The sequence below is a fragment of the Pelodiscus sinensis genome, chromosome 19 (assembly GCF_052426305.1).
Source record: "Pelodiscus sinensis isolate ZL-2025 chromosome 19, ASM5242630v1, whole genome shotgun sequence".
Taxonomy (NCBI): domain Eukaryota; kingdom Metazoa; phylum Chordata; order Testudines; family Trionychidae; genus Pelodiscus; species Pelodiscus sinensis.
Window position 1 is genome coordinate 10702553 of NC_143070.1, and position 25506 is coordinate 10728058.

The window sequence follows — 25506 nt, forward strand, 5'->3', positions numbered from 1 at the left end:
GCCTGGCCTGGCCTCCTTCCCAGCTCTTGGCCTTGGACTCCCCTTGTTCTCTGGCGCAGGAGGGTTGGGGGAAGTCGAAGAAGGGAGTTTCTCTTCCCCCCCAGTGACTGATGGGCTGTGCCCAGCATGGACTGTGGGGCACTTGGGGACGTTGCCCTTTCTCCTGCCCCTGGATGCTATTTAAATGCTCATCCCTGGCCCCTGTAGAGTTGCCAGGTGTCCGGTATTTGTGGCTTCCATCTGGTAAAAAAACAACACAGAAAATGTCCTGTTTTTCTCAGATGGAAGGCCACTTGGGACATTCTTTCCTTGCCCACTTGCCGATAGAGGGATGGTAGAAACAGGACAACACAAGAGCACTTTCACTTACAGCTTAACTTTAGTCTTAAGCACTTACACACGTCCGCAACAGGTGAGTAAAACACCCCCACCCTCAACAGTTACCGAAGTGGCTCTCGAGGGAAGCTTCCGAAAGCTAGTCTGCCGTCTGCCAGTGGGGACGGAGATGCATCCAGATGCGAAGAGTCCTCAAGGTGTCACAAAAGGGCGCTTCTGCTGCTGCTCAGGTGATCAAGTCAACCAAACAGAGCTCCTGACCGTGTATTATACTCGGCTCACCAAACAAGAGATCCACAGTAGACAGATTGTACTCTTGACAAGTTTATTGCAAGCAATTCAGGAGGAAATTTTAAGAGCACTATATGTATATGTATATTTAGTACTTAAACAATTAAAACAAACCGAAAGACATTAAAAGGCACTGCAGGCATAAAAAGGCATTAAAAGCAATAATTAAATGGAATACTTAATTTAAATCTAATTCTTAACCCAATTTAACACACACACTCACACACACGCCCTCTCGGGCTGGCCAGACCCCAGGTAACGTTGGTTAATTTGGTTGAGGCAGAAGTCCGATGTGCGTCACCCCAATATACTGAATCAATGGACTCCAACTCATGGGAGGAAATGGTCTGTTGTAGAGCCCCTCAGCAGGTGCCAGTCCGGTGGGATGCCATCCACTGGTTGCACACAGACCAGGTGGGGTGATATCCATTAGTGATACCCCTTTCTTTTTACTGGTGTGTCCACGACTGATCCAGAAATATCCGTTTTTTCACCACTTGCCTCAGCACGAGTGAGAAACAATGGTCTGTCCTTGGGTAGATTCTTCCCTTGTTACTTTTTCTTATCTGGCAATGCTGGAAACGCTGCCTCAGCCACATACACAGAGTTCTTTTATCTCACAGTCCTTTTTCTTAAAGTTATAAACAAGTCCATAATCCTCTGGGGTTCTTGCCTGGACCTCAGCATGGCCTCTATTCAGCTCACTTACTGATGACTGACTCGTGCACTCTTGCTAACCATTCACACTACCCATGATTCGTGACAGAGGTGTCCCTCCAAGTGTCCCCCAAACTGTCCCACTAACTCAAACTTTCCTTCTTTATTCATCCATTAGTATTTACAATAACATGTCACTCAAACATATGTTAGGCAAGCACTTTTCAAAGATTAGGCAAGAGGTTTTCATCTAATCATCACTTTCGGCAGATGCGTTTTTTCTTTTTCAGAGACTCCATGCCTGGGGCCCTGACAGGTCTATGTCCTGGGGCATTTAGACAAGCTTCCTGTTTTTCTAAATGTATACCTCGGGGATTTCACTAGAGATTTGGGCCTCAGGAAGGACATAGGGTCAAGCTGCCCTCTCTGTGGCACTCAACCCCCCCTTCTTTCGCCTCCCTGACTGTGGTCATGCTGACGTGGCTGGCTAGGCGTATTTATGGGGCTGCAAACTTGGTTGTTAAAGTTCCAGCAGTAAGCACTAGTGGTTCAGGCACGTTACCGGATGTGCTGAAATCTCCCCGTAGGGTGGGGAAGAGATGTCCCTGCCAGGTGGTGTGTACTGGACCTCAGAGACCCAGGCCCGGTGGAACCGCAGTCCACGGACAGAATGAAGAAGGCACCACAGGAGTCTCCTTGGGCTCAGAGCTTTCTGGAGCTCCTCTCACTTGTGGGGCCGTGTTTGTGCCCAGGCTGCTTCAGCAAGGACACCCCCCTCCCTCAAGAGCAACAGTCACTGTGGCAGGGCCTCAAGAGCCTGATCAAAGGAGTTTCCCATGGAGGAGAAGGTGACAGCTGCCCGTGGACGGGGGTGCAGCAGGGGGGTGACTAGGGGTGTGATATTTAAATAAATTAGCTAATAGACTAGGCAATAGGATTTCCACCAACTCTTCGGTTAGTTGATGAGGGCGCCTCCATCTGGAGACTAAGGTTGCACGCCCCTGGGGAAAGGAGGAAGCCAGGATGGGTGTGATATGCCCAGGTGATTGAGTGGGGACGGGAGCCGGTTCTGTGTTGCATTGTCAAAAGGGAACCCCCAGATATTGTTTTCTGCCGGGTCCCTGCACAACCCCCGCCGCTGCCTGTCCCCAGCCTGGCTGTTAGTTCTGCTCCTGCCCAACCCCCACCTCTACCCTTCAGGGCCTGTCTCCTCCCTGGGGCTGCAGTAGGTTTCTTCCACCTCGCTCCTCTGGAGCTGTGGGAGTGGGGGGAGGAGGTTTCAGGGTCATAGAGAGGAGAAGCCAGAGGCTGGATACAGGGGAGTCCTCCAGGGTCACAGAGACTGGGGTGTGTGAGGCCATAGGGGCTGGTGTCAGAGAGACAGTCGGAGCTCGATGTTGGTGCCCCAAATCCCCAGCCAGGGTCGGATTCTCTCCCCAGGGAGGGAGCCCGGCGGGAAAGTGAAGATCGGGGCCTCAGTTCCAGCATCGATAAATGTCACCTGCCCCCGGTCACAGTCCAGACAAACCCGGATCCTGCTGGGGGGGCTCGAGTGAAAGAGGTTGGGAGGGTCAGTGAGAGCCTGGAACTGATCCCAACACCGCCGCACAGCCCAGATCCCGTCCTTGGGGCTCAGTCTGATCCCTCCCTTCCTGCTCACAGACTCTCTGGCCACCCCCACAGCCCATAAGCGCCCATCCCCCACCTCCACCTCCCAGCAGTGTCTCCCCGAAGTGAAGCCCTCACGGCCCAGCACACAGGGCCAAGTGCCAGATCTCTCCCGGGTGTTGGTCTGTGGCTGCCGTGTTTCTCCCTGTCTCACACGTTTCCTATCCTCCGACAGGACGAGGTTGGGATGCGCCATGTCTGGATCCAGAGTCACATTGGCTGGGGGAGAATCAGAGCGTGAGGGGCAGAGCTCGGCCCTGGGGGGGGGTCGATGGCGTCAGTGACAGAATCTGCCCCAGCTGGGCAGTGACTCAGGGACTCTCCTGCCTCCAGGGGCGCCCGGCTCTGAGTGGGGAGCAGCCCTGAGGTCTCGGCCCAGCCCAAGGGGCAGCTCACTCCTTGGCAGGGAGGGGCCGTGGCAGAGAGAAGAGATCAGAGGGGCCCTGACACTGGGAATCTGCCCCCCTCTCCCTGGGCCGGGGACCCCAGAGGGACGGGATGGAAACTGCCTGGTCAGGGCTGGCTGGATCCAGGCCCTGCCCTCGGCTGGGCCCCTCCCCATTGAAATGTCCCTGGGTCCCAGCTGTCTCTGGGCAGGGTTTGAGATTCCCCCTGGGACACGTCTCCCTGCGCACGGCCCATCTGGGTTCGGCTCCTTTCCTGCCGCGCTGGGGCTCTGGGCAGAGCTCCGACCTGCCCCCCACCAGGCTGCTCAGCCTCCGGCCCAGCGCCCAGACCCCGCAGAGCCAGCAAGGAGGGGCAGGGACTGGCCCCAGCTGGGCTGGGCGGGAAGAGGCTGAACAAGGCGAGTCCTGCACTGGGGGTGCCCAGGCGCCGTGCGGAGGGAACGGGGGTGTCTGTCCCAGCCATGGCAGGAGGCTGACTCAGGGGTGACAGAAGGAAGAGGGGCCCCAGGGAGCTGAGGGGGGTCCCAGCGGGGGCTGGGCGGAGGGAGAGAGAAGCTGAGCTCACATGGGGGGAGAGGAAAAGGGGAACAGGACCAGAGCTCTGCTCTCAGCAGCTCCCCAGCTGCCTGCCATGGGCCCAGGGCTGCCTCTGTCTGTGCCCCGTGCCCTGGTGCTCTGGGGTCTGATCCATCCCTTCCCCCAGCAGAGCAGGGACCCTCCCATGGACTCTTGGGTCCTCTGCAGGGAGCAGGAGAAAGAGCAACGTCCCCGAGTGCCGCAGAGTCCATGCTGGGCACAGGCCCTCAGTCACTGGGAGAAGGGAATCTCCCCTCTTGGACCCTGAACCCCAGCACCAGAGAACAAGGGGAGCTCATGGCTGAGAGCTGCCAAAGAGGCCAGTCCAGGCCAAGCATGCCAGACACACACAGCCAGGAGGGAGGGACAAGGGCGCTGTCCTGGAGGGGAGAGGGGTAGAGACGGGTGCCAAAAACCACATTGGATAGGATGGAAAAGGAGATCACATGGAGAGCTATAAGCCTACATGGCTGGGGCAAGGGGAGTGGAGCAGAAGGAGGAAGGGGACAGGCAGGCGGCTGTAAATGGTTTCCCCACTGTTGAATGTAGGCAGCCTGGGAACAGAGCCTGAGAGGCCTTTTTGGTTCATCAACTTTCTCTCTTTTATCTGTTAGAAGCCTGGTTCTCCCACCCAGGGGTGGTGGGTGAAGCTTCTGCTTGGGGAGGCAACATCACAGCCTGTGGCCACGCTCACATTTGACCTCTGCTCTGCCTAGGCCCTCTCCTGCCCATGGTCTCCCTCTTCCCTTCCCTTCCCTGCTCACTCCACCCAGCCAAACTCTGAATCCGAGTGCAGCAAATGACATTCATCCCTCCCCCCCTTTTCTAATAGCTCTTTCCAAAGAAAATGGTGCCTGGTTTCCCCTGCTTGCCAGATGGTGCAGACTGGCCATGCAGAAGAAAACCAATCAAAAGCACTAGATGTGGGGTAAAAATGGTCAGTCCCAGGGTTTTACGTACCCTGATGTTTGCAAATGCATCTGACACTGAAATAAGGGTAAATTTTTGTTTGCCTTTGTGGCAAAAAGGTCAATGGGAGGTGTGGCAGGGCCAGGACAGGTGGCTACAAAAATGCAGTCCTGTGGGAGTCCGGGAGGTCACTGGGCATTAGCCAGCCCACAGCTAGAGGGCTTCCCTGTAGCCTGTGGGGAGGGCCACAGAGCCCAAAATGCCAAGTGACACTGGGGACAAATAAAGAGAAAACAGGGGTGAAGGTCATAGGGCCAAAACAAGGGAGCCGGACGGGGACCCCGAGCAGAGAACTCGGCCAGCATCTCCAGAGAGCCAGCAGACAACATCCAGTGCAACTCTGCCCGGATGTGTGAATAGACACAGGAGGGGAAACAGGCCCCACAGTCGCAGGCCCCTCCCTTGGCCAACCCCTGCTCCCTGGTTTTATAAATTGCTATCTTGGCCAGAGCCAGGTGGTGGAGGACCAGGAGATCCCATGACTTTGTGGGGCCAAGGATGGGGCGTGCGTAAATTAACAGGTGAGGGGAAAAGTGCAGCCAGAAGCTTAACAAGAGATTCTGGAGGAGGCAAAAGAGGGGCTGTAACTTGGTGCACTTAAAATAAACGTGCGCCAGGGTCTCCCTCTCACCGCAGAAGCGGCAACTATCAGGAATGGGGGTGAAGTGCCCCAAGTACATGCCCGTGCTCTCAGTGCTGTGGAGACTTCTCCAGCTGATGTACCCAGCAGGCTGTGGAGCCATGGCAGAAGAGAGGCTGGCCCACTGGGGCTCCCCACTCTCTATTGCTAGTAGGCAGTCCTACCACTTGGTATCTGGATGGGACACGAGGGTGGGGAAGTGCAGCGTGTGAAGCACGAGCGTGTACAGATGACTCTGGCACGGTTTGGAAGAGGACTGGCTGCAGCGTGTGCAACTGGCTCAGGTGACAGTGGGGAGGTGGTCGGGAAGGTACGTGGGAATGGGGGCTGATGGAGAGATCGAGAGGGCCAGGTGTAAGGGACAGGTGGGGTGCACCCTCTCACAGGACCTTGTTTAGGTACACCCGAGCAGTGGGTGGCTAAGCATCCTTCACCTCCTGAAGTACGCATGGGGGAGTACGTAGGGTGGAGAGCCCCATGCACAGGGCGAGCACCATAGGATCCACCCAGTCTCCCCAGTTGTAGTCCAGGAGGTCTCCAACTCTGCTGACTTCTGCCAGGACCAACCTCTGGTACACCGAGAGGGACTCTGCTGCCTGCACACGGAGATGGGGATTGTGTAGCAGAGGCTTCATGAGGAGGTCTGCCCCCCTGGTGGCTCCCAAGGACCTGGTCACGACAAGCACCTTCCAGGCCCGGAGGAGGTCCTCGTAGAAGGCTGGCAGCTTGGAGAGGTCTCACATTAGACCCCTCAAATCAAGGAGCTGCCGGTAATATTGGTGCCCTTGGAAGCAGCAAAGGAAAGCGTGTGCCAGTATGTTCCACACCAGACTACCTGCATCAAATAGGAGCCTCTGCTGGGCCTGTAAGCAAAGGACACATCTGGCCCTGCCTTCCCTCCTCCAGGGGAAGATGGAGAACCCCTGCAGAGACCCAATGCAGTCCTGGCCAGAAGAACCACAGCTTTAGCTGCTGGATATGGGTCAGGAAACCTGGGGTCAGGACAAGGGTGCTGAGACGGTGCCAGAGCATGGACAGGACCACCTGGTTAAGTACCAGTGCCCTCCCACAGAGGGAGAGGCACCAAAGCAGTCCCGTCCATCTCTGCAACCGTTCAACCACCCTGGACTCTAAACCTTTCCACTTCTCTGGCGGGGAGAGATGCAAGGCAGAAAGGAAAACGCTGATATAGAGCAGCGGACCCACACTCCATCTGATGGCCTGAAGCGTGGATGCAAGGAAGCCTGCTTGCCACCAGTCCCCAACCACCAGGCCAAAGCTCTTGACCCAGTTGACCCGGGTGGAGGAGGCTGTTGAGTAGATGGCTTGGCAGGCCTCCACCAGCGTCAGGTCGCCCAGGTCCTAGACCACGAGGAGAATGTCATCGGTGTACGTCAGCAGGATCAGCCAAATCTCCAGCTCATGGAGCACCAACCCCGTCAACCTCTTGCAAAGGAGATGGAGGAAGGGCTCCATGGCCAGAGCATTCAGCTGGCCTGACAGAGGGCAGCCTTGACGTACTCCCCACCAGAACCTGAACCGATTGGTCAGGGTCCAGTTGAACTTGTCCAAACATTCCGTGGAGGTGTACAGCATCTGGAGAAACCCCACAACATGGGGCCCAAAGCCAAAGGCCTGCATATTGCCCAGAAGATACCTGTGGTCCATCTGGATAAACACCTTCTCCTGATCCAAGGTGAGGAGGGTGAACAGACCATCCCTATACCCAAGGTCTAGGAGATCCAAGACCAAATAGAGGTTATCAAAGACGGTGTGGCCTGGGATAGTGTAGGTCTGGTCTGGATGGACGGACCATGTCCGCCAGAATGGACTTCAGTCTCAGGGAGATGGCACTGACGATGATTATAGTCTATGCTGAGGAGCGAGTTGGGACACCAGTTCCTCAGATCATGGAGGTCACCCCTCTTAGGCAGTAAGGCGGGCACGGCTCGCCTGCTCAACCAAGAAGGACCCCACTCTCCAAGGACTTGGCCCAGACGCTGGCCAGGTCTAGACAAAGGACGTCCAAATACATGTGGTAGAACTCCATGGTCAGCCTCCCCAGAGTGGAGAGGAAAGGCAGCAGGGCAGGGTTGACGAAGACGGGAGGAACAAAGGAAACCACCAATACACCCAGGACCTCCAGAGGCTCGAGCAAGGTGGTTCTGCAGAGAAGGCAGGGGACCGGATTCAATGACCTCTCAAGATCCCTTCCCATTCTGTGGTTCTATGAGTCTGGGTTCTAGAGGCTGGTGCTGACCAGCTGCCACACCACTAAGGACAGTCGCTGCCTGCAAAGCTCCGGGCCTGCCCAAGTCTTGCTGTCTGGAGGGGCACCGTCACCTCCTGCCCCCCAACTAAGCCCATGTTAAAAGCGGGGGGGGGGAGGGGGAGTCATGACCAGTGTTCCCTCTCGTTTTAACATCCATGATGTGTTCTGTGCACCAGTATGGAGGGGAGAAGTCACAGAACAAAAGTCATTCCACACGTAGAAATTGTGTGGGGGATGGGGCTGAGGGGTTGGGGTGAGGCCCGTGAATGGGGGTTTGTTTCTAAATGGGAGCTTCAGGTTAGGGCAGGTAGGTGGGGTGCAGGAGGGTGAGAGAGCTCTGGCTAGGGGCTCTGGAGTGGGTCTGGGGGGGATGAGGAATTTCAGATGTAGGGGGCTGCAGGCTGGGGGCAAGGCCAAGGGTTTTGGACACCGGAGGGGCTGCAAGCCGAGACAGGAAGATGGGCTTCTGGAAGGGCTGAGGGCTCTAGGGGAGCACTTGGGATGAGGGGCTCTGGGCAGAAGGGTTGGGCTCTGGACTGGCTGTGGGATGGAGCTCAGGAGGCAGAGTTTGGGGTGCAGGAAGTGGCTCGGGGAGGGGCAGTTTGTGGAGTCACTTCCATGGCTGGCTCCTGGCCAGTGGTGCTAAGTCAACCAAGAAGCCTGCCTGGTGCCTGCGTGTCCTGGGGCACCGCACTGCGCCCGGCAGTGGCCAGCAGGCCTGGCTCTGAGGGGACATGAGGCCCGAGGCAGCTCACCTGGTCTGTACGCTCCTAAGAGGTCCCCACTTTGTGCTTCCAGTGCAGCCGGCAGAGTGTCTGGGGGAGGAGAGAGGGAGATTCAGGTTTGCAGGGAGCCCAGAGCCGGGTTGTCGTGTGACAGACACACTCATATGACAAGGGCTGAAATCTCCTGTTTGCTCTCACTCTGGCACCTCCCGGCCATGGACCCGACATCCCTGCAGCCCCACGGCCGTCCCAGGACAGACAAGCTGTGGGTGAGATTTATCATTCCCTCTCCATCTCCTCCTGCCCTGCCTCCATCTCCTCAGACCCCAGTGGGTTTGCCTCAGTTGCTTATGGCCTTTGTCAGGGCCTGACACAGACCCTGCAAAGACTTTCCCTTAAAAGTCACTTCACCCACTTTGGCCCCCCCTCACACTGATGCGAGACTCAGCGTATGTGAACTCCTGGCTCTGGCCGGGAGCTGCGGGGCTATTTGCTCAGTGTCTCTACACAGAGTACACAATGGGCCCTCGCCCTCCAGAGGCAACAATCGGAATAAGGAGAAAACCACTTTATCCTTGGGGAAACTGAGGCAGGGGAGGTGGGCTCCATGGGCCAGATTCACCCTGTGCCGGCAGAGCAGGGCGGGGAGGCCACTTGTGACCCGCTGCTCAGTTGCTGCAGGAGCCAGGACCGGGCTCGCCTCAGGCTCAGCCAGAGTCACATCCCAGTTACAATGGACCCGGGTGCCTGGGCCACGAAGCAGAGAGCCAGGGGCCCAGTGTTACATGGCCCACCTCCCTCTGTCTCTCCCCAACCCCACCCCTCTCAGGGACAGGCATAATGCCCGGCCTGTGCCCCAGGAGAAGGGAACTGGGCGTGTTTCTTTCTCTATGTCTGTCATTTCTCACGCTCAGTCACTGTAATTTCCTAGCCTGTGTTTGCAACAAGTAAGGTGTTGAATTAGTCACTCTGAGTGTCTTGGATCCCAAGTGTGTGCCATTCACCCCCCAATTAAACAGACAATTAATTTAATTATGAACCAGCCTATCAGCACCATTCTCTTTCCACAATCTCAGATGCTTAACTCACTCCCCCCTCCTAGGTACCTCTGAACGCCCTCAGACTCTCCAACAGCGCAGGAGTTTGCTGGGAGAAATCCTGGACTCTCTCCTCCAGTTCAGGAGGCATCTCCTCGGGCTGCTGGGCCTGCCCCTCCTCACACCTGGGGAGACACAACATCCCACGGTGACCCTGCACTGAGTGACTCAGTTCTTACCCTCTGGCCAGCGAGTCGCTGCTCTGATGGGCCAGGAGTTAGAATTCCCCCAGTTCTCCCAGCCTGAGAGCAGGGGTAGCACCACCCATGGCCGTGTTGCTTTCCCCCAAAAGGACCCGCTAATATCCTTCATATATGGCCTGGAGAGACCAGCTCTGGGGACAAAGGGGAATTGAGTCTCCTCGGCCAATTCACTCCTGGGCCGCCAGGCGCTGAGGGACGGGAGGTTCCCAGGGGAAGGGCTGTAGAATCTGCCCACTAAAAATTAGACTGAGACACAAGCTCCCCCTCCCCCGCTCATCCCACACAGGTCTCCAAACAGCCGTTGGGCAGGAAAGCCCCTGGATCCCTGCTGCCCTGGGCTGAATGGTGCCCAGTGCCCAGCAGGGACAGGCCCATGTCCCACCCGCCAGATCCCAGGGAGGTGGTAGCTCTAGAAAACACTTTCATCTGAACAAGGCTGAGAATCTCAGAATGAAATGAGTCAGAGATTTGTATCCAGCATGTGACCTTCCCCACACACTGTGCTTCAGAGCCCTGGGGAGATGCGACCCCAACAGCAACTCCAAGCTCTTCCCCAGCACTGTGTAGTGTGAGGAGGTGAGAGAGCCACCTACCTGCTCAAGGTGCTTCTGAAGTCCTAGGGGGAGGGGGGGGGGGGAGAGAGAGAGAGAGAAAGAGAGAGAAAAGAATCTCAGCTCCAATGGACATACATGGGATACCAGGGAAGGGATTTTGTAAACATGGGAAGAGGCCCCAGGACCCCAGATCCCCTGAGCAAATGGGGCTTTGCCATCTCTAATAGCTCTGTGCCTATAACTCTGCAAAGCACAAGAGTCACTCAAGTCAGCAAAGCACCCGCCGAGTTACACCCAGACCTGACGGCTGGACCCCAGCGCTTGCGATTCAGGAGCCTCCCTTCCCTGAGTGGGGTGCTGGGCTGTTTCCCCTCGGTCTCACCTGCTGGAATTCACTCGCTGGCTTCTGACACTTCCCCTCCAGCTTCCGGATCCGCTCGCTGAGATGGGAATTCTGCTCCGAGAGTTTCCTGCCCCTCTTGGCTTGGTGCTTCACATGCTCCTTGTCCAGATTCTGCATCTGGGCCAGCAGGAGTCGCTCTTGTTCCTCCAGGAAGCTGCGCGACTGCTGAAACTCGGCCACAACCTTCTGCTGCTTGGCTTGTGTCTGTTTCTGTGTGAAAACAGGGAAAGGGCTGGTCAGGGCCATGGATGGAGCCTGGGGCCCTTTCATGGGGAACTGAGTGCGCAGCAAACTCTCCGATTTGTGACATTTATCAGTGCCCTGTGGCACTAGACGGAGGGGTTCTCCCAGCTTCCCCTTTGCCCCGTGTCCCTTTGCAAGGGATGGTTCCAGGCCTGGCATGGGCAGCAGGTTATGTTATTCATGGGCTCCAGGGATTCAGGCCCAGAGCCCTAATCCTGACAGAGATGCAGGGAGGAGAAAAAAATAAACACATTAATGCACGAAATGACCAGACCCAGCAGACAGCTCTTCACAGGGACATTTAGTTCACTGGGGAAGGATTTCTGGGGATGACAGAATACAGCTAGATGTGAAGACAGAATCACACAACACAAGAATTGGAGATGACCTCTTGAGGTCCCTAAGTCCAGTCCCCTGCTCTCACAGCAGAACCAAGCACATGGTCCGTGGGTTGTTTGCTTGCAGCCCATGGTGCAGCTTGGGTTTACGCGGGGTTCAACATGGAGCCCGTAGGTGGGATCCTTTGAACATGGCCTCCACTGGAAACATGCTCCACAATGGTGAGTCAATATAATGGACCTTTGTTGAGATGCGTTTTAGTAGTTAAATTCCTGGACCATCATTGCTCATTAAAAGTGCTGTTGTATAGGTGGGAACCGGGTAAATACTGTATTTTATTAAGAACAGCAGAACTATCTTAACTTTTCACACTGATGGGGATTAATTTATTTGCATATATTTGCATTTAAGTTGTAGCCCTCAGTATGTGCTGTGAGTACCATTGTGGCCCCAGGGCCTTCCAAAGTTGTATAGTCCTGATCTACATTATCCCTGACAGGTGTCTGTCCAGCCTGCTCTGAAATATCTCCAGCGGTGGAGACTCCACAACCTCCCTAGGCAATTTGTTGCAGTGTTTCACCACCCTGACATGCAGGAAGTGTTTCCTAATGGTCAACCTAAACCTCCCTTGTTGCAGTTTAAGTCCATTGCTGCTTGACCTGTCCTCACAGGCCAAGGAGAACAATTTTCTTCCTCCTCCTTGTGACACCCTTTTACATACCTGAAAACCGCTCTCACGTCCCCTCTCAGTCTTCTCTTTTCCAAACTAAAGCCCAGTTCTTTCAGTCTTCTCTCCTAGGACATGCTTTCTAGACCTTTAATCATTTGTGTTCCTCTTCTCTGGACCTTATCCCAGTTTCTCCACATCTTTCTTGAAATGTGGTGCCCAGGATTGGACATAATACTCCAACTGAGGCCTAAGCAGCGCAGAGTAGAGTGGAAGAATGACTTCTCGTGTCTTGCTCACAACACACCTGTTCATGTATCTCAGAATCATGTTTGGTTTTTTTGGAACAGCATCACACTGCTGACTCATATTTAGCTTGTAGTTGACTCTGACCCTTAGATCCCTTTCTGCAGGACTCCTTCCTAGAGAATCACTTCCCATTCTGTGTGTGTGAAACAGATTGCTCCTTCCTAAGTGGAGCACTTTGCATTTATAAGAACATTAGAACGGCCAGCATGAGCCAGACCAAAGGTCCATCTAACCCAATATCTTGTCTGCCAACAGTGGCCATGCCAGGAGCCCCAGAAGGAGTAAATAGAACAGGTAATCCCTCTCCTCTCATCCATTTCCAGCCTCTGACAAACAGAAACTAGGAACACCATTCCTATCCATCCTGGCTAATAGCAATTGAAGGACCTAACCTCCATGAATTTATCTAGCTCTTTTTTGAACCTTGTTACATCGTCCCAGTCTTCACAACATCTTCTGGCAAGGAGTTCCACAGGTTGACTCTGCGCTGCGTGAAAAACTTCCTCTTGTTTGTTTTAAACTTGCTGCCTATTAATTTCATTAGTTCTTATATTATGTGAACAAGAAAATAACTTTTCCTTATTCACTTTTTCTACACCTGTCATGATTTTATAGACTATAATATCCTCCCTTAGTCTCCTCTTTTCTAAGCGGAAAAGTTCCAGTCTTTAATCTCTCTTCATATGGGACCCGTTCCAAACCCCAAATCATTTTTGTTGCTGTTTTCTGAACCTTTTCCAATGCCAATATATCTTCTTTGAGATGAGGCGACCACATCTATATGCAGTATTAAAGATGTGGGCGTCTAATGGTTTCATATAGAGGCAATCAGATATTCTCTGTTGTACTCTTTATCCATTTTTTAATGATTCCTAACATTCTATTTGCTTTTTTCACTGCTGTTGCCCACAGAGTGGATGTTTCCAGAGAACTATCCACAATGACTCCAAGATCTCTCTCTTCAGTAGTTCTAGCCAACTTAGTCCCCAGCATATTGTATGTGCAGTTGGGGTTATTTTTCCAACATGCACTACTTTACATTTATCCACATTCAATTTCATTTACCATTTTGTTGCCCAATCACTTAGTTTGGTGAGATCATTTTGAAGCTCTTCACAGCCTGCTTTGGGTCTTAAGTACCTTGAGCAGTTTGGTATCATCTGCAAATTTTTCCACTTCACTGTTTACCCCTTTCTCCAGATCATTTATAAATATTTTGAATAGGATGGATCCCAGGACTGACCCTTGAGGGATCCCACTAGTTACCTCTTTCCACTCAGAAAACTGACCATTTATTCCTACCCTTTGTTTCCTGTCTTTTAACTAATTCTCAATCCATGAAAGGACCTTCCCTCTTATTCCACGACAACCCACTTTCCTTCAGAGCCTTTGGTGAGGGGACCAAACGATGTAGCGGACAGGAGGCTGGAGACAGGGGAGTTTAAGAGGGAGAGAAGGAGATCTGCTGCTGAACAGGATGCCAGGCGAGAGGACTAGCTTTTGGTGTGAGTGAGTTTGCTCGACTGTTTGAATTTTGATTCTGATTTCAGTTTCAGTTTCTGTGGAAGTTGGGACTGAGTGCCTGACCTTTATTCCCTTCCTTGATCAGCCTTCCCATGTGTGACTAACGAGGGGGTAGGCCTGACCTAGGCGAGCAGCCTTTAAAAGCTGGAGGCAGAGTGACCGGGGGGGGGGGGGGGGGGGGGGGGAGGCTGCAGACAGGGGAGTTTAAGAGGGAGTCCTATGATAGTCAGGAAGACCAGCAACACCTGTGCCAGCACTGCTTCTGTCTCCTCCACCTGCACCTGTAGCCAGAGAGAACGTCTGAGCATGGATGCTTTTACCAAGATCCTAGTGTGGTTTTTCAGGGACTGTGGCTTGCAATTCCCACTTACTGAAATCCAGGCTGGGGGGAACATTCAATGTGAAAGGTGCCTGCTGGTAGAATCTCTCAGGTAGCAGGTGGGAGAGCTACAGAAGGAGGTGGCTAGGGTGAGGAGCATCCAAATCCACAAACAATTCCTGGACAGTGTTCATGAGGAGACAGCTGAGGTAGCTGTCCCAGTACACAAGACTGGCGACACACCACTGGTGGAGGAGGAGATGGCTCAGGGTGGACCCATACAGCTGGTCACTTCTGGCAGCAGGCACTGCTCCACCCCTGCTCCCAACCCTCCCACCTTGGTACTGGGAAATCATTATGCTCTTCTTGATCCAGGAGATAAGGAATCACCCCCTACAACGGAGGAGGAGAAGTCTTGTACCCCTAAGGCAGGGAGGTCTGCTGCCATCACTGCAAATAGGAAACGTAGGGTAGTGGTGGTCGGAGACTCTCTTCTGAGGGAGACGGAGGTGCCTATTTGTTGCCCTAACATGTCATCTCGGGGAGGTGCTGTCTGCCAAGGGCCCGTATCCGAGATGCTATGGTGGCATTGTCGAGGATTAACCTCTGACTACTACCCCATGCTACTCATCCATGTGGGCACTAATGGTACTGCGAGATGTGACACTAAGCGGATCAAGTGACTATAGGGCTCTGGGAGTACGGGTGAAGGAGTTTGGAGCACAGGTGGTATTCTCTGCGATCCTTCCTGTCAAAGCTCGGGCCCAGGCAGAGACAGGTGCATCCTGGAGGTGAATGCCCGGCTGCAAAGATGGTGTTGCCAGGAGGGCTTTGGCTTCCTCGACCACGGGATGCAGTTCCAAGAAGGACTGTTAAGAAAGGACGGCGTTCACCTTTCGAGGAAGGGGAAGACCATTTTGGACACAGACTGGCTAACCTAGTGAGGAGGGCTTTAAACTAGCTTCGACGGGGGTGACCAAAGGCCACGGGTAAATGAAAAACATGGAGACCTGGAAGATGGGTCAGAAATGGGAGGGAGAGTGGCCTATAATAGCAAAGAGAAAGGAGGGACAAGGCAGAACTGGAAGGAAAGATCAAATCTGTATCTTAGATGCCTATATGCAAATGCAAGAAGTATGGGTAATAAGCAGGAAGAACTCGAAGTGCTAATAAACAAATACAACTATGACATCGCTGGCATCACAGAGACTTGGTGGGATAATACACACGATTGGAATATTGGTATAGAAGGGTACAGCTTACTCAGGAAGGACAGATGGGGAAAAAAGGGAGGCAGTGTTGCCTTATATATTAAAAATGTACACACTTGGAGTGAAGTGGAGATGGACATAGGAGATGGACATGTTGAGTCTCTGGGTCAGGCTAAAAGGGGTAAAAAACAAGGGTGATGTCATGCTAGGAGTCTACTACAGGCCACCTACCCAGGTGGAAGAGGTGGAGAAGGCTTTTTTTAAACAACTAACAAAATCATCCAATGCACAGGATTTGGTGGAGATGGGCAGGGTTCGCCGAGCGGCAGCGACCCCGCTCGCCAGCTGTGCGGTTTTGCGATCTGCGCATGTGCAGATCACTCTGCGCCGGCACTTCCAGGTTGTAATCTACTCGCCACGGGTGAGTAGATTACACTATTTGTCGAGCCCTGGTGATGGGGGACTTGAACTATCCAGATATATGTTGGGAAACTAACATAGCAGGGCACAGACTATCCAATAAATTCTTGGACTGCATTGGAGACAACTTTTTATTTCAGAAGGTTGAAAAAAAGCTATTGGGGGGAAGCTGTTTTAGATTTGATTTTAACAAATAGGGAGGAACTGGTTGAGAATTTGAAAATGGAATGCAGCTTGAGTGAAAGTGACCATAAAGTCATAGAGTTCATGATTCTAAGGAATGGTATTAGGGAGAACAGCAAAATAGAGACAATGGATTTCAGGAAGGCAGATTTTGGTAAGCTTAGAGAGCTGGTAGGTAAGGTCCTATGGGAAGCAAGACTGAGAGGAAAGACAACTGAAGAGAGTTGGCAGTTTTTCAAATGGACATTATTAAGAGCCAAAAAGCAAGCTATTCTACTGCGTACAAAAGATAGAAAATATGGCAAAAGACCACCTTGGCTTAACCAGGAAATCTTGCATCATCTAAAAATAAAAAAGGAATCATAAAAAAAATGGAAACTAGGACAAATGACAAAGGATGAATATATAGGCAAACAACACAGGAATGCAGAGGCAAGATTAGAAAGGCAAAGGCACAAAATGAGCTCAAACTAGCTACAGGCATAAAGGGTAACAAGAAGACATTCTATAAATATATTAGAAGCAAGAGGAAGACCAAGGACAGGGTAGGCCCATTGCTCAGTGGGGAGGGAGAAACAGTAACAGGAAACTTGGAAATGGCAGAGATGCTTAATGTCGTCTTTTTTTCCGTCTTCCCTGAGAAGTCTGCCTAACATAGTGAATGCTAATGGGAAGGGGGTAGATTTAGAAGATAAAATAAAAAAAAAAAACAAGTTAAAAATCACTTAGAAAAGTTAGACGTCTTCATGTTACCCGAGCCATGATGAAATGCATCCTAGAATACTCAAGGAGCTGACAGAGGAGGTACCTGAGACTTTAGCTCTCATCTTTGAAAAAATCAAGGAAGTTGGGAGAGATTCCAGAAAACAGGAAAAGGGCAAATATAGGGCCCATCAATAAAAAGGGAAATCAGACAACCCAGGAAACTATTGACCAGTCAGTTTCACTTCTGTGCCAGGAAAGATAATGGAGCAAGTAATTAAGGAAATGATAATAAGGTGATAGGGAACAGCCAGCATGGATTTGTAAAGAACAAATCATGTCAAACCAATCTGATAGCTTTCTTTGATAGGATAACGAGTCTTGTGGATAAGGGAGAAGCGGTGGACATTGCATACCTAGACTTTAGTAAGGCATTTGATATGGTCTCTCATGATATTCTTAACAATAAATTAGGCAAATAAAACTTAGATGGGGCTAGTATGAGGTGGGTGCATAACTGGCTGGATAACCATTTTGAGAGAGTAGTTATTAACAGTTCCCAATCCTGCTGGAAAGGTATAAGATGTGGGGTTGTGCAAAGGTCTGTTTTGGGACCGGTTCTATTCAATATCTTCATCAACAATTTAGATACTGTCATAGTGAAGATGCTTATTAAGTTTGCAGATGACACCAAGCTGGGAGGGGTTGCAATTGCTTTGGAGGATAGGGTCATAATTCAAAATGATCTGGGCAAACTGGAGAAATGGTCTGAGGTAAACAGGATGAAGTTTAATAAAGACTGATGCAAAGTGCTCCACTTCGGAAGGAACAATCCATTTCACACATACAGAATGGGAAGTGACTGTCTAGATCCCTGCAAAAAGGGATTTAGGGGTAATTGTAGATCACAAGCTAAATATGAGTCAACAAAGTGACGCTGTTACAAAAAAAGCAAACATGATACTGGGATGCATTAACAGGAGTGTTGTGAACAAGACATGAGAAATCATTCTTCCACTCTCCTCTGCGCTGATCAGGCCTCAGTTGGAGAATTGTGTCCAGTTCTGGGCACCACATTTCAAGAAAGATGTGAAGAAATTGGAGAAGGTCCAGAGAAGAGCAACAAGAATTATTAAAGGTCTAGAGAACATGACCTGTGAAGGAAGACTGAAAGAATTGGGCTTGTTTAGTTTGGAAAGGAGAAGACTAAGAGGGGACATGATAGCAGTTTTCAGGTATCTAAAAGGGTGTGACAAGGAGGAGGGAGAAAAATTCTTCTCTTTAGTCTCTGAGAATAGGACGAGAAACAATGGGCTTAAGCTGCAGCAAGGGAGGTTTAGGTTGGACATTAGGAAAACTTTCTTGCCGGTCAGGGTAGTCAAACACTGCAATAAATTGCCCAGGGAGGTTGTGGAATTTCCAACTCTGGAGATATTTAAAAATAGCTTAGATAAAGGTCTACCAGGAATGGTCTAGACAGTACTGGGTCCTACCATGAGGGCAGGGGACTGGACTCAATGACCTCTTGAGGTCTCTTCTACTCCTAGTATTCTCGGATTCTAATACCTTGTCAAAGGCTTTCTGGAAATCTAAGTACACTATATCCACCAGATCCGCCCCGTCCACATGTTTCTTGACCACCTCAAAGAACTCTAGCAGATTTCCCTTTACAGAAGCCATGTTGACTTTCCCCCAGCAAATTATGTTCATCTACGTATCTGACAATTTTATTCTTTACTATAGTTTTAACTAATTTGCCCAATACTGATGTTAGACTTACTGATCTGTAATTGCCAGGATCACTTCTAGAGCCCTTTTTAAATATTGGCATCACTTTAGCTATCTTCCAGTCATTAGGTGCAGACTCTAATTTAAAGGACAGGCTGCAGAGCACAATTACTAGTTCTGGAATTTCACATTTGACTTTTCAGAACTCTTGGGTGAATGTTCCAAAACCTACTCTAAGGACACCTCAATCTGGGACAAATCCTTAAGATTTGTCACCCAGAAAGAATCTCTCTAACATTCTCAGCCACGAAGACTGAAGCAAAGAATTTGTTTCTTTACAATAATTGTATCATCTTTGAGTGCTCCTTTTGCATCTTGATTGTCCAGGGCGCTCCCCTGGTTGTTTAGCCGGCTTCCTGCTTCTCATATACTTAAAAACATTTTGCTATTACTTTGAGTTTTTAGCTAGCTGTTTTTCAAAATCCTTTTTGTCTTTTCTCATTTTTACAGTTAATTTGAGAGAGTTTACGTTTCTTTCTATTTTCCTCATTAGGATTTGACCTCCACTTTTGAAATGGTGCCTTTTTATCTGTCACTGCTTCTTTTACTTTGTTGTTAAACCACACATTTAACATCTTTGTTGTTAAGTGGCACTTTTTTGGTTTTCTGTGTTTTTTAATTTGGGGTATACATTTAAGTTGGGCTTCTATTATTGTGTCTTTAAAAAGTTTCCATGTAGCTTCTGAGATTTTACTTTTGTCACTGTACCTTTTAATTTCTAACTTCCTCATTTTTAAGTAGTTCCCCTTTCAGAAATTAAATGCCACAGTGTTGTGCTGCTGAGGTGTCTTCCCCAACACAGGGATGTTACATTTTATTACATTATAGTCACTATTTCCAAGAGGTCCCATTCAATCAGATTTCTTCGGTGGCCAGGAGTGCCTTTGGGCAACTTAATTTGATCCGCCAGCTGCGACCCTTACTGAACAAACATGACTTGGCCACAGTGATCCATGCTCTTGTTACATCCTGACTGGAGTACTGTAATGCACTTTATGTAGGGCTGCCTCTAAAGAGCCTTCGGAAACTTCAACTGGTCCAGAATGCAGCTGCTGGAGTTTTAACAAACACTAATTATATGGAGCACATTATGCCAGTGTTTCGGCAGCTGCACTGGCTTCTGGTATGTTTCCAGGCATAATTTAAGGTTTTAGTTATGACCTATAAAGCCTTAAATAAGTTGGGTCCAGGGTATCTGAAGGACTGTCTTCTCCCATATGAACCTGCCCGGGGATTGAGGTCAGCTGGGGAGGCTTTGCTTCGTGTTCTCCCACTTGTGGAGATGAGATTAACATCTACGTGGAACAGGGCCCTCTCAGCTTTTGCACCCAGGCTGTGGAATTCTCTTCTTCAGGATATTCACATGGCACCAACGCTAGCTTTGTTTTGGCGTCAGGCTAAAGCCACCCTTTTTACTCGTGCTTTTATTAATGTTTGAGTCTGTATGTGTGTTTTCCTCCTCTCTATAGGTTTTTAGCTGGTTATGTCCCTCTGAGGTTTCTTTTTAAATTCTCATATTTTAATTTTTTATATATATTTGTATTTTTGTTTGTTTGTTCTTGTAAGCCACCTTCAATATTTTAAATAGAAAGGCGGGGTAAAAATAATTAAATAAATACATAAATACATTTACCTCTTGGACCAGAACCTGTGCTCCACTTAGGACTAAATTGAGAATTGCCTCTTCCCTTGTAAGTTCCACAACCATCTGCTCCAAGAAGCAGTCATTTAAGTTAAGAAATTTTATGTCTACATCCCATCCTGAAGTGGTGTGTACCCAGTCAATATGGGGATAGTTGAAATCCCCTACTATTATTGTGTTTTTTATTCTGATAACCTCTCTAATCTCCCTTAGCATTTCATAGTCACTATCACTGTCCTGATCAGGGGGCCGATTAATTGTCCTCAATCCAACAGGTTTCTGTGATGCCTATTATATCAATACCCTCCTTTAATACGAGGCACTCTAGTTCACCCATTTTATTATTTAGGTTCTAGCATTTGCATATAAGCACTTGAATAATTTGTCACTATTTATCTAACTGCCATTTCCTGATGTGTTAGACTCTTTTTCATTGGATTGTGTCTCATTTGATCTGACCTATACTTCCATCCTGACTAGAAAATAGGGAAACTCTATTAATAGATCCTCCTCTAGGTGATGTCTCTGTTTGAGCCATAATTTATCCTTATTAAACTTCATCCTGTTTACCTCAGACCATTTCTCCAGTGTGTCCAGACCAGTTTGAATTATGACCCTGTCCTCCAGAGCACTTGCAAACCCTCCCAGCTTGGGATCATCTGCAAACTTAATAAGCTTCCTCTCTATGCCAATATCTAAAATGTTGATGAAAGTATTAAACGGAACCCATCCCAAAACTGATCCCTGCTAAACCCCCATATCAACTGAAATGGAAGTTTAGAGCCTGTGTACACCTGACCCTAACCTAGCAATCCATGATCAGAGAGAAACAAAATACACCACCTTCCCCAAGGCCACAGAGGAGTCTGCCCCCAAGCAGCCCTCCCTCCCACTCCCCATCCCTGCTGGTTCATAACCACAGGCACCTACCAGATACTTCTTTCCCATTGCTTTCCATTGCCGCAGCTTTTCTCTCTCTTTCCTCAGTGTCTTCATGTGGGCCACACATTTTTTCTGAAAAAACAGAAATGAGCCGGGAGGTTTCCTTGTGAGGGGTATGGAACGGGGCCCTGGTATACACTCTCCTTATTTCAAAATAACAAGCAAAGAATCCACACTACTAAGCCCATTATTTCTAAACTAGCCAATAGCCCGCCATAAGATGGGTTTTTTGGGTCACGGGATAGTGGTGCAGTGCCCAGGGAAACTGAGGTATACACAGAGTTACTACAGGACAGTAGAAATCATATGCAACATGAAGCAAAGAGAATGTCTGCCATCTGCACTTCATCACACCCTCCTTAGGCCAGCTGGTCTTCATCACACCCCTCCTTATGATCACCACCTCTTGGGTAGGGAGGTTTCCTAGCCTGCACTAGTTGCCACTTGCTTCTCCTCCTCCTCCTCTTTCACCTGGCCACACAGACGTACGTTCTCCTCCACCATGGTCTCATACTCGCTGGCCGCATCTACCCCATCTGCTCCTGCCTGGCAGTGAGCCTTCTCTGCTGCACACACAGGCCGGACTCCCCTGGACCCTATGCCCTGCAGTGCTTGTCCCAGTGTCCTGCTGGGACCTCTCGGTCATAGAAGCCCTCTTGGCTACCTTCTATTGTTGTCTCTCAGACAGTCACTGGGGCATCAACCCTGCTGGTTTGTGGCCTCCCTGGTCCTTCAGCACCCCTGGCCCTTGTCTCTTCCAGGAACAGTCCCTCTTAATTTGACCCCTTGTCTCTTCTTCACTATGGGCTTCCCTTGGGCCTTCTGTTGCTCTTTAAGGAACCACAGAGTCCTCCCTGTTTTTACAGTTACAGACTCAGACAGCTACCTGCTGAGACTTTTCTCCAGGGGTGAGGAGGAGGAGGAATGTGCTGCATTTTTTAATGGACCTCTAAAACCCCACTCAACTCTATTTAGAACGCTCCCTCATTTAAAATGCTACCACCTGGAAAGACCAGCCTAGATATACAAGAGAAAATGTCTTTTTCCTACATAAAAGTTTTCAGCTACTCCAGTCTAGTTAAGAACAAATCCACCTAAGAGGCAGCACCTTCCTTTCCATTCTGCAGCCTTGATTGCTGCTTTTCTGCCCCATCCTCCCCTACCCTTTTGTTTTACTAAAAAAAACTTACAAAACAGTGCTCCTGTTGCACCTTAGAAATAAAATAAAAAACATATCAATGGTATCATGCGCTTTCATGGGCACAGCCCACTTCTTGAGATAATGCATAGAAGTGGCTTGTGCCCATGAAAGCTCATGATACCATATATATGTCTGGTTAGTCCCTGAGGTGCTGCAGGACCATTTGCTGCTTATTATGTTTGTTTTAGTTACAGACTAACACATTACCCCTCTGAGACTTCTGGTTTAGTGTCAGTTTTCTTTTGACAGAGACATACTGTTAATCACGGGCAGGAAGAAAGGTCGCCTTCTTTTATCTTCCTTAGCATCCCCTCCTCCCCAGCCAGGCTGTGTGTGTACCTCCCCCCCAGCCCACCTCTGCTGCTCATTTCTGCTGGGGAAGAGAGGAGTGAAAAGAGTCCAAGATAATAAGTCACAAGAGACAGAGAGCCATGCACTCTAGGGGTGTAATATAGTCAATTAACCAATAAGCAAAAGCAAAAGCTTATCCCTTAATGCTATAGAGTACACTCATTCCCTCTCCTCCAATAAATTTTTTAGCTAGTGGCATGTAGCCTGGCGCAGTCCCAGCTTGTGCTGGGTCTGGGACCTACCCCTGTGAGCTCTGCACTTAAGAAGTATATTTGGAGCTAGGCAGGCAGCCAAGCTCAATTCCGGTTCATGCTGCGTCTGGAAGCTCAAACACCCCCTTTATCACCTTGTATCAGAGGCAGCAGCACAGGGTGACAGGTAGCCAGTCCACAAGGCGAGCTGGTTTTAAACTGGCTTCATTTGCAGACCAGCTCCTGCCTGGCACCCCACACTGGCTGGCAGAGGGCTCCTCAGGAGTAGGCCTGTTGTGCACTGGCTGCCAGCCCCATCCCCAGGACTATGGAACAGTCAAGTAACTAATAAGAATTCGTGAGGTTACTGGACTATTCAATGAACTGATATTTAACATTCCTAGTGCACTCCCTCTGCATCCAAACACAGAGCTGCTACAGTTCAATCGGTGTCCCACGCAGAGTCCAGCTACACAAGTGCAGTGAGCAATAGTCCCCTAGTCTGGAAGACTGGCTTGGTTACACCAACCTTGCAGCACACTGAGATGAAGAAGGACCACTCATGCAGTCCACTCATTAGCCTGGCTTGCCCCTTGCTGCAGTAGAAGGCAGGACGACCACTGGGTCTGTTATTGCCTTTTAAATGCACTTGATTTTTTCCCCTTCCCAGGTGTAGGACTTTGCCATAGTCTTTACTGCCTCTTCAGCTGATTTCAGAGCCTTCTCCAGTGACAGAGCAACGACTCCTCCCTTAAGGAACTGAAGCAAAATGCAGGACTATGTAGCACTGTAAAGACTAACAAGATGGTTTATTAGATAATGAGCTTTCGTGGGCCCAGGAAAGCTCATCATCTAATAAACCATCTTGTTAGTCTTTAAAGTGCTACATAGTCCTGCATTTTGCTTCAGCTACACCAGACTAACAGGCTACATTTCTATTACTATTCTTAAGTAACTGGGGAGGTAAAGAGGCTGGAGCAGTGCTAGCGGGAGAGTCCAGGTGTATCCCACCAATCCAACCGAGGTAGACCCCCAAATACCCTCCCCAGAGCCCAAGGAGAACCACTACACCCCACTCACCTCCCAGAGAACGGGTGAGCCGGTCCTGACCTGGTATTTCTGGAAGGCGTTTTTGATGCGCAGGAAGTCGTGGCCCCGGTGCTGGGGCCGGCTCCCGTGCTGGGGCCGCTCGTCCTGGCTGCAGAAGAGTCCGAGGGGCTCCCGGTGCCCCGGGCAGACGGACGGGGCCTCCTCGATCAGCGGGAATCCGGAGCGGCGCCGTTTCCGGCAGGGCTCCCTCTCAGGGCTCCGCTCTATGGAAAGCCGGTCTATAGGTGCCCTGTGCACCTTCCGCGCTGTGCGGGCGGCTCGGCTTGCCCGGGGCAGGGGCGGCAGGCTCCGGGCAGACCCCACCGCGTTTCGCAGCTGCCGGTTGGGCCGCAGCCGGATCTCGGGGGACGCGGCGCCGCACTCGGGGCAGGGGAAGGAGTCGCGGCACCGCTCCCAGGCGCGGCTGATGCAGACGTGGCAGAAGCTGTGGCCGCAGCTGGTGATCACCGGGTCTCTGAAATAGCCCCCGCAGAGCGGGCACACGAACTGCCTCAGGACACCGCCCAAGCGGCCGGAAGAGGAACCCGAATCCGAATCGGCGGCCGCGGCCATGATCGCTCCGGCAGCGACAGACGCAACAGTCCCGTCCTGGCGCAGAGGCGCTCGGGGAACAGCCGCTCCCCTGCCCCCGCGAGTCTCCCGCCGCTTCTGCGGGGCCCGGGGCAGCCGCCTCGCTCGGCCCCGCCCGATCTCCGCCGCCGCCTCAGAACCTGCCGCCGGTAGCACCTTCCCCTCTGGCGCCGCGCGTCAATAGACCCAGCGCATGCGCCAATTCCTGGTGGCTGTGGCGCATGCGCGACATTGCCGCGGGCCCAGCAGAGCCCACGATCCCCTCCCCAGGCGCTGTTAGTCCAGAGAGCGCTGCCGGGCCATTGGCTGGCTTTTCTGTACGGACCAGCTCGGCGAGCCCCGGAAGTTTGTGGCTGGCAGGAGTCAGGGGCTGCTCCTCCAAGAAACTGCTCCTGGGAGTAGCCCAACCCCGCAGGGAAAGGAAGTGCTGCTGTCGCGCACTGGTACCAGACCTAACACATTTCTGCAGGCCCGGGGCTGCTGGCAGGGTTGAGGCTTCTTCTCCCCCAGGGCCCCAGTTGGGGACTAATCAGCAGGGAGGGCCGCACACAAATTACATCTTGTGTCTTGCTCACAGCGCTGAGCTTTGCTTCCCCCTGGAGTTTTACACTAATAATAATAGAAATTGCCTATCTCCTAGAGCTGGAAGGGACCTTGAAAGGTCATCAAGTCCAGTCCCCTGTCTCTTCAGCAGGACCAAGTACCATCCCTGATGAATTTTTGCCCCAAATCCCTAAACAGCCTCTGCAAGGATTGAACTCACAATCCTGGGTTTAATAGGCCAATGCTCAAACCACTGAGTTATCCCCCCCCGATGATGCCTTTTTAGCTTGTGGTCCAGAGCACTTGCAAACTCCTTGCCATGGGTTCTCATTCACAACCTGTATAAGTGCACTCCCTGAGGACTTGTGAGGGAGGACCCAGAGGGCCGAGCAAGGGCTGGGGTAACCCCCGCACCTGTTCCACCCCTCTCTTGCTTTGCCTTTGCCCTGCCTT

At 51.0% G+C, this 25506-nt stretch overlaps 1 protein-coding gene across 3 annotated transcripts; it reads right to left on the minus strand.

Annotated features, from left to right (window-relative positions):
- Positions 1-644: 644 nt before the first annotated feature.
- Positions 645-24749, minus strand: LOC149522163 (E3 ubiquitin-protein ligase TRIM11-like). Of its 3 annotated transcripts, none has more exons than XM_089770490.1 (7): positions 23941-24749; positions 21076-21159; positions 10778-11002; positions 10435-10457; positions 9648-9763; positions 8572-8631; positions 645-3171 (listed from the first exon to the last, which is right to left on the minus strand). In XM_089770490.1, exons 1-7 carry the CDS (start codon positions 24490-24492, stop codon positions 2657-2659), a joined length of 1575 nt encoding a protein of 524 aa, XP_089626616.1. In that variant the 5' UTR covers positions 24493-24749; the 3' UTR covers positions 645-2656. The 3 variants fall into 3 exon arrangements, with proteins under 3 accessions (XP_089626616.1, XP_089626615.1, XP_089626614.1); XM_089770489.1 differs by having other exon boundaries at positions 10778-11008; positions 23941-24748; XM_089770488.1 differs by having other exon boundaries at positions 10778-11008; positions 23911-24748.
- Between the last annotated feature and the right edge of the window lie 757 nt (positions 24750-25506).